This window comes from Limulus polyphemus, unplaced genomic scaffold (assembly GCF_000517525.1).
Source record: "Limulus polyphemus unplaced genomic scaffold, Limulus_polyphemus-2.1.2 Scaffold8067, whole genome shotgun sequence".
NCBI classification, from domain to species: Eukaryota; Metazoa; Arthropoda; class Merostomata; order Xiphosura; family Limulidae; genus Limulus; species Limulus polyphemus.
The window spans coordinates 1-9,574 of record NW_013673677.1 but is presented as its reverse complement, the minus strand read 5'-3'; the positions used below and the strand labels follow the sequence as shown (position 1 = coordinate 9,574).

The following is a 9,574-nucleotide window of genomic DNA, read 5'->3' as shown; positions in this document are numbered from 1 at the left end:
ATAGCGGCTCACAGAACGGCTCTGAGTTTTTATGTGTTTTTCAAGTACAAACTTTTAGCTAATAGCTCCATCATCTCTTGACCAATTTGAGATCTAATTACAATTTTGGGCTCTGAGTTTTTATGTGTTTTTCAAGTACAAACTTTTAGCTAATAGCTCCATCATCTCTTGACCAATTTGAGATCTAATTACAATTTTGGACTCAGGAGGCCAAAACCTTTTGCCTGATTGATGTATATGACCACTCCCAAGGACTCATAGATTAATTTACTTTAATCCTGACTGAATGAATTTCATTTTGAGGGTAGGCTGGTAGAGATCCTGATGAGTGATGAAATTGAATCAAGTAGATGTGTGTCCTACGTTTGGTATTGTTGGTGCACAAAAATATAGCTAATAAAAAGGAAAAAAAGGTCTCATAGATTAATCTATATACTACTAAAACTTTGAGATTGTTTGTTTGTGGGCTTGTCTGTAATTAAATACAGCAAAAACAGTGCACAATACCACCATATTTGTAATGAAATGAGAACAGAAACAGAATAAAACAAGTTTCGTTAAAATCAGGCCACGGGTTACCGAGTTAGCTCCGTTTTTCGGGTCACTTTTTGTACATTCCATTATTATAAAACTTCGTTTATACAACAATATATGCACAACAGAAATTAAACGATGAGATGAAAATGTGTTATAACGGCGCGTAGAAAGAACAGCAATAAAATGGACGTACAATATTATTGACTATTTGCAAATAGTAACTATGGAGACGAGGTAATAAAATAAAAATCAAGTCGAGAACAACAACAAAATTTTATAAACGAAAACCTCTCGCTGAGCATTGGCTATTATATTATTTCCCTGTCAATGTTCACATCTTCATTAAAAGGCGTAAGATGACAACAATCAAATATCTTTTCTTGAATTATGAATAACATGAATGGATTGAAATATTTAATTAAATTACCTCAAAATAAACCTTCATTTCGATGCAATATTGAAATTAGCTTGAATTCTTCATAACCTCTGAATAGTGGTTGACCCAATGGGTCATGGTGGTCTAGTTTACTCTAATCCTAAAAGAATTTCAAGAGCCACGGCTACTTGAGGATTCCCTCCTGTTTTTGAATGACTGTTTTGCATCATTAGCTCAGAGTTTGTCTTTAGGACCAACATAAATCTGACCAAACCTCGTGAGATATTATTGGGTTTATGGACAACAATATGGTTAACAGTGAGAGTGCCCAACTGATGAAACAATGAATTCTAATCCTTATAAGTAGAAACATATTAATTATCGATATTGATGGACAGGTATATTGTTCCCCAAGTATGTTGCTATATATTAATTCATGCTATGGGATAACACAATACTGTTGCAAACCCTTATTAGTTAGGATTTATGTAAACCATAAAATAATTTTGAAATGGCAAATGTTGGAAACTATAAAAATAGTTGGAATATGGATATTCTATATATTTTAGTTAATAACATCGCAACTTCATTACAAGATACTTTTTGTCGGTCATATCCTTTATGAAAATGTTGAGGAATAGTAATCAGCTTACATGCAATTAATTAAAAGATATGAATTGAAATGTCACAATAGCTAAAAACAAAACCTTACAATAAACATTTCATATTGTAAATATTATGCTTGATATCACTTCCTGAGAAACAGAAACCTTAAGGTTATATTTAAGAATTTAATATAATAAGGTTAAAAATGAATTGTTTACACATAATCTTTACCTTGTATCATAGTTTAAAATATTTGTTTAAGACTTATAACACAATTTATAATTGATCTTGGAAATAATAATTTTGTTTTTGAAAGTCCTAAAATGCCCATAATATAGCTTCAAACATTAATTTATTAATTGCTACAAGATTACAAATAAACGTACTGGAGGATGAAAAACAGTACAAGGAAATTAAACCAGACAGCTGGGGTGTATTCTAGATAAATACATAACACAACAAACACCAACTGGCCAAAATACATTTTAAAGTATTGTGAAAAAACAACAAACAAACCAATAAAAACAAGACTGATTTCTATAATATAGTTTCTTACTTACCAGCTGTATATTACATTCAACACATCCTGCTAGGATTACTTCAGGAAAAGAACATTTATCAGATATGCTCATCATTGAACTAACTAATTAATGAATATTTCATTTTGTATAATAATAATAACCATTTACGATATTTCATAGATGTACATTATAAATTTACAGAAAAATTTTGATCTATTTTCCCAATCTAACACCTTGACTTAATACTCAAACCTACCACCCCCCTCATCTTCTAGTGCACCTACCATTTGTATGCTAGTGCCACCTACCATAATTAATTAATTACCTTCTTATTTCCACTGATTTTAACTTATCACTTTATCTACAGAAAAAGGAGACTAAGTTTCTCCAAAATGTAGATTAATGTTTTTCTTTCAAAATTATTTTTGTATTTGTTTAAATGCCACAAACATTTTATGGCTAGTTTGTGTTTTTTATTTGTCCCAGACTCACCAGCTTTCTGGTTTAATTTCCACTCACTCATATTTGTGTTTTTTAATAAGTGAGTGATTTTTGTAGTAATATACTGACAAGTTTTCTAAAAATTGTTTTGTTCCAAGATTAGAAATACCTGCATATCAAAAGAAATCAAATTTAACACTTGTACTTGCAGTCTTATATTTGTTAAAAACTTTAAACACGGGTGACGGAATCATCAAATGTTTAATCTAGCTTGATGCAGAGAAAAGAACATTCATGTTATTGAAATATATCTTGATATCAACAAAAAACTAAAGCTTAACTTTTTCTATACACTAAAAATAAATTATTTTATTCCCAACTATATCCTAATCACTGAAATTATCATGTTAAGAAAAAAAATAACTATACATCTTCACTCGGTTAGTAACTGAAATATTCCGTACATCAGCAAGATGTAAGTATATTCATTACTGAAATATTCTGTACATCAGGAAGATGTAAATACATCAGGAAGATGTACGTACATTCATTGCTGAAATATTCCATACATCAGGAAGATGTACGTACATTCATTGCTGAAATATTCTGTACATCAGGAAGATGTAAGTACATTCATTACTGAAATATTCTATACATCAGGAAGATGTACGTACATTCATTACTGAAATATTCTGTACATCGGGAAGATGTAAGTACATTCATTACTAAAATATTCCATACATCAGGAAGATGTATGTACATTCATTGCTGAAATATTCCGTACATCAGGAAGATATATGTACGTTTATTCCTGAAATATTCCATACATCAGGAAGATATATGTACGTTTATTGCTGAAATATTCCATACATCAGGAAGATGTAAATACGTTTATTGCTGAAATATTCCATACATCAGGAAGATGTAAATACATTCTTTATGGTTTTTCATTCAGCAAAAACAAATGTAAAACTTTGCTAATTTTGATAAAAGAACAAAAATATGTGTTATAGACCAGTTATAAAATCATTCTCATTGTAAGAAATGTTACCGATTTTGAAAATATCACATCATTCAAAAGCTCCCAAAATCATAATTAAAGTTAAGATTTCTAACCATAAATATTTTCAATAAACATACTATCATAATGATACCATTTACTATGATGCTTCAACTCTAGGTTGACAGCAATGTCGTTGTAAAATATATTTCACATAAATTTACTGTTTCAAGTTAAGTCAGCTCTACTACGATGCTTCAACTATAGGTTGACAGCAGTGTCGTTGTAAAATGTATTTCACATCATTTCAGTTACCTTAAAGAGATCATTTCTAGAGTTTGTTTTTCATGAGAAACAATTATTGGTTTTGTAATTTACACTAATATTCACAGTTTTGTAATTAATCAATTTAGTATAATTACAACACACACAATTTAAAAATTAAGTAGTCTGTTTAAACCATCTATTACTAAGTTGAAAAAACTACTACTTTAGCAAACAATTCATTCATATCACAGTCGTAAAGTTCAACAATTAATTATACAAATATAACATGGGATGTCCCATATCCTTAAAATGTTTTAAATCAAACATTAATAATTTTACTTTCATAGAATATAGCAGGAATTTTTATATAGTCCCTCAGCAGTCGATTTATGTTGGCAGAAATGTTTATAGGAATCCAGATATAAATTTATGAATTATTAACAATTCCTAAAAACATCTCTACTAATATTGCACAATGTCATATAAAATTTGATATTTCAAAAACAAAATGGATTAGATAGCTCTCCAATTGATAAAATTATATTAGCAGGGTACTTCTCTCTCTTGTGTAACTACTGACAACAAAATGTATCCGGGTTACATATCAAGATTTACCTATTACCAATGAACTTCGTATTGTTTAATACATTCACGATCTGAAATACTTAATTATTATATAGTGTGTGTGAGTACACTAGTGTTTTGAAGTTTAATTCAAAAATACTACATAAAATACTTTGGTAAAGCCAAGAAAATAAATGTCTGTGGTGAGATTAGCTTACGTGTTACTGAGTATTAATAAGCCACACGTGAACATTTATGCTTTTCATTCTAATTTGGAAGGAAAAAAAGATTGTATTAGAATAGGTCTTTTAAAGAATGAACTTTATGAAGTGTTAACCAATGGACCAAACTCATACACGAGTCGGGGCTTAGTATCTGCTGAAAATTGCAACGATTCCTTGGTTTGGTTAAACTTGAGGATCTGGCACAGATTCCCAACTTTCTTCATGCCAACCCATCCTCAGATACTCTGCAAACATGGAACGAGCTTGATGTAGAACCCTCTGAACGTTATGCTTTCTCACCATTTTGTCAAAGTACATGGCTAGTTCGTTGTAGTCCATGTTGTTCCTCATTATAGTATCACGATGCTGAAGCAAGAGGGTCAAACATAAAAACAACATAAATGGATTTCCCCCACCTAGTTCATCTGGTGGAGGTAACTGTGACTGCTTCATTCTCCCATTGAATTCCAAGGCATCTTCACATGAGTTTGTCATTACAGACTCAATCATCCCAGAGTCTAAAAATCCATTTTTTTCTACTTGATCACCATCTGCTTCCTCCTTTGAAGACACTGTACTTTCAGAACCATATCCATCACTATGGTTGTTGAAACTGACCCTGTACGCATTATCCACATACTCTCCATGTTGTCTTTCTGGAAAGGAGTCTGAACTGTCACTGTTGCAACGCTGACCTTCTGGGCCAGGGCTGTGAACAAGTCGGATGGGTATAACAGATTTTAGATGGCAAGAACACTGAAGTCCATTGTTACTATAGGATTCCTCATTCTCGAGGATTTCTCCATTGCAATGCTGGAAATTTAGCCGTGGTGTACTTTCTAAATGTTCAAATTCTAACTCTTGTGGAATAGAAGAAACTAGTTCTACATCACACTCACCATTCACTTCCAAGGTGTCTGATGACCTTGATTTTATACTGCAGAATCGATGAATTTGGTCTCCTCCTGATGACTGGTCATCACTGGTCAAACTATGAGTATCTTCGTCTATAGCAGGGCTATGTCGGCAGATGCTGCAAGAGTCACAAGAATTAGGATCGGGACTAATCTGTGAATGAGGTGAGTCCAGATCATCTGATTCAGTTGTAAACGACCGTTGAATTGGAGGTGTGGATCCTGGTAAATTGCGATTAAGATTTTCCAATTCCATACGCAACTCCCGTGTGATGGAAGTAGTCATTGGCAGATACTCCTGGGAGTCATCAGTGCTGCATTCTTCTTCCACCACATCTGGAATCTCAGTTGTTACCGGGTAAATTCCAGATTGTTCATTTCTGCAGCTAGAGTTTCCCAGGTTCTGGCTAGCAGCTGGTTCATGGTACTTCAGTCTGTGATGGTAGTCTTCTTCTTTCATTAACTTCATTCCAGAGACAGAACGTGAAGAATTTTGCTTACGAATGGCTCGCACTTTTGTGTATGGATTTTCTCGGCCATTCAGATGAGATGTGACTGGAAAGAACTCATCTTCAGACAATGGTAACTCTCCTTTTGGTGCTCCTGGAGGAAGAGAGCTCCATAATACCTCCAACATATGAAGTGCATCATCAAAGGCAAACTCTCGTTTTAGCTCAAGAAGCAACCACCGGTAACAAAAGAGAAGGTCGTCAGCACCCTGCAGTTGTAGATACTCAGAGAACTGAGGATCGTAATGTTGTAGTAGTTCTGATAAGTGCTGAAACTTCAAAGTCATTGCTTCACCATCTAGTGAGAAGTTTGGCTTGAGTCTTTGCATAAGGGCACAGAAACAAACATAGGCATGTGATTCATCCTTCATGGTTACCAAGATTGGAGAAGCAAGATCACTCATACCTTGACAATATGATACACTAGGGTGATTCACTGAATACGTTGTTAAAATGTTAAACAAGGAAACAACATTCTTGTTGTCATCAGATCCAGCATAAAACTTGTGAGTGCGATCAGTTCGAAGAACATCTTTTCGTACCATATTTGTTATGTGCTGCATGATATCATTTGTCTGTCCCGCTGCAATCATGTTCTGCCATGTGCTGCAGAGCCGAGAGTATTCCATACTCTTCTGTCTCATGTAATTTATCCTTTCCTTAGCTGTCAGGCCTTCGGAATAGACATTCAGTATGTGCTTCCAAACGACCTTTCTCAGAGATGGGTCTAGGCCACCTTGGTAGACAGAGAGACGAAGCTCCTTGGGTTGTACCAGTCTACCAGTACTGTCCAGGTAATTATGAAATTCTATATCCGTCATTGGCTGCTTTAATGGTTTAATATTTTCCAGAATTTGGTCACTTTCTCCAATGTTCAGAGCTCGCTGCACCATGTTGAATGTTTTCTCCACCTGAAATAATGATTATTAATAAAAATTAGTACAAAAATCATAATTCATTACAAAAATTTGCATGAGCTACTTCTAATACAAATAATATTTGTCAAACACAGCAGTATGATTACATATACAATGGAAGTATTAATTTCGTAAAAACATTAAAATATGAAGGAAAGAGATAAAAGTGGATATTTTTTCTAATATTATTGAGCAGAATATTCCATTTTATATATCCAAATAAGTCTAACTTTTCATATTTTCATCAGTTGTTTATATTAGTTACTTATCTAATGAAAATAGCTACATAACAGTGATAAACAGTAAAAACATGGATTGGTAGAAATGTAACTTGAATTCATATCCTAGGCCTACACTGATATAGCAATGCTGTGCCAACTATATTTTTGCTCAAACTCAATTCCTATGTAACAGTTACAGTTTGTTTTCAATAAGTAAGAACTACTTGTATGTGTTGCTTGAGTCACAATAAATTTACTAATACACATAAATAAATAAGCTTTTCTATCATCCCAATAGTCTGCCATCACAGAGCCTTACTGCACTCGCTAACCCTAAAAATTCTTACTTACGTCTTCTCATATATAAGAATATTTTTTAAACGAGACATAAAATTTCAGTACATCTCTCATTTAATCCCTCTTCTTGTCAATTCAATTTTCCAGGAATTTCTTTTGTAGAATTCACATTTTATTTGTAACTCATAGTAGCAAACTTTGTTATCTAATTCATCATATCAGATAAAATTCAACACTTTCAGCCATGTTTTTCTCATCCCGGTGTTTTTTACGATGTCCTGCTGGTGGGCTTCAGATAAGTCTACACATGCACATTGTGACTGCTGGACAAAGTTGTCCTCTTTATTTTCAATTTGCTCTTTATTTTAAATACAATTCATAGGCTGTATTCTGGATTGGATTCTCTCTTTCTGTGTTTTTATGAAACCAACTTTACATGCTTTATAGACAAGTACTTTAAAGTGTAGACAAAACATAAACTGGCCCACCTGATTTAGTATGGTCCCAGTAATAGATGTCTTGTCAACTGGACCAGTTATATGAGGTTGAGGAATGTCTCTTGGAGTAATGATATCCCAGTCTTCCAACCCTGAAAACAATAATTAAAAAAAAGATACATTCAAATCTTGATTATTTTACAAAAAACTCAAATCTTAATTTTGACAGGTTACAAAAACCAAATCCCAATTCAAAAATATGTTTTAACTGAATGTACACATGGTTGGTCCTTTTGACTACTGAATGTACACAGGGTTGGTCCTTTTGACTACTGAATGTACACATGGTTGGTCCTTTTGACTACTGAATGTACACATGGTTGGTCCTTTTGACTGACCCTCTTTTGTAGAAGTAATGTTGACTACGATTCTAAATTTATGAAGTGTATCTTCACCAAATGTAACAAGTCTGTTGTACACAGATGTACTAATATTGTTTTATACTAAAGATATGTCTGTGAAGTCAGTTTTACTACACAGATGTACTAATATTGTTTTGTACTAAAGATATGTCTGTGAAGTCAGTTTTACTACATACATGTACTAATAATGTTTGTACTAAAGATATATCTGTGAAGTCAGTTTTACTATACAGATGTATTAATATTGTTTGTACTAAAGATATGTCTGTGAAGTCAGTTTTAGTACATACATGTACTAATAGTTTGTACTAAAGATATGTCTGTGAAGTCAGTTTTACTACATACATGTACTAATATTGTTTTGTACTAAAGATATGTCTGTGAAGTCAGTTTTACTATACAGATGTACTAATAATGTTGAATAGCACTCTTTACAAGGTTGAGGCATGCATATTTTAACCCCACTTTATTTAGCTTGCATGAATCACTCTAAGCCAAGATGATCTATGACTGAACAACAGAAAAGTTTCAACTAGTAGCAGTCATTGACACATGTGGTAGTTTGGTCTTGGGACATTAAACTGCTCAAAACACAAACTTAAAGTCTTGTTATTCAAAAACATTTTAGTATCAACACACAAAGAAGTTAGTTAATATGTTTTTCTTCACTGAAACACAAGGACACTCTTAGTGTGTACTTTTGTTTGGAATATGTTGTGTATAAATGTACCTTTTAGTGACTACATTATGGTTCCAGCATGATTTTTTTTATAGATGGAGGTCAAATGCTCTCAAAATGTTACTTATAAACTTCTTGTTTGTAATAAATGTCATGTATTACAAGACTTACAATTCACTAAATCTAACGGTACCCATATCAGTATCAAAATAAAATTAATATTTATTAAATTTTGAGAAAATTAAAATATCTTTCAAGTCTTATTCCAACATTTTAGCTCACAAAAATAAACAAAAGTATGTAAACCACAATGGATTTCACCTTCTTCGAAAGGTTTGAGATCCACTTTTAATTGAAGAAAAGGGTCTGAAGAACCTAGAAAAGCTGCATCTAGGTCCCAGTCTGACAACAGAGCTAAATACGTCTGACAACCATCTTCATCTGGAGCCAGGTAGCTAATAGTAAACTCCCTTGAAAAATCAATAATTGGACAGTTAGACAAGTTTTAAAAACACAGGTATTTTAACATAAAGAGTTAGATTTACTTTACTCACTGTCCAAAAGAGATAGTTTCACATATTTTCAAAAACATAATAATTACTTTTAATGACTGTATGATTGTGATTATCAAGTGAAACAATA

At 32.7% G+C, this 9,574-nt stretch overlaps 1 protein-coding gene across 1 annotated transcript; it reads right to left on the bottom strand.

Annotated features, from left to right (window-relative positions):
- Positions 1-3,357: 3,357 nt before the first annotated feature.
- On the bottom strand, positions 3,358-9,425 carry LOC106475087 (TBC1 domain family member 25-like; the record flags this gene model as incomplete). Its single annotated transcript, XM_013935781.2, has 3 exons — positions 3,358-6,870; positions 7,883-7,983; positions 9,254-9,425. Coding segments are annotated over 3 exons (2,424 nt in total), but the record flags the coding sequence as incomplete, so codon positions are not given.
- Positions 9,426-9,574: the final 149 nt, after the last annotated feature.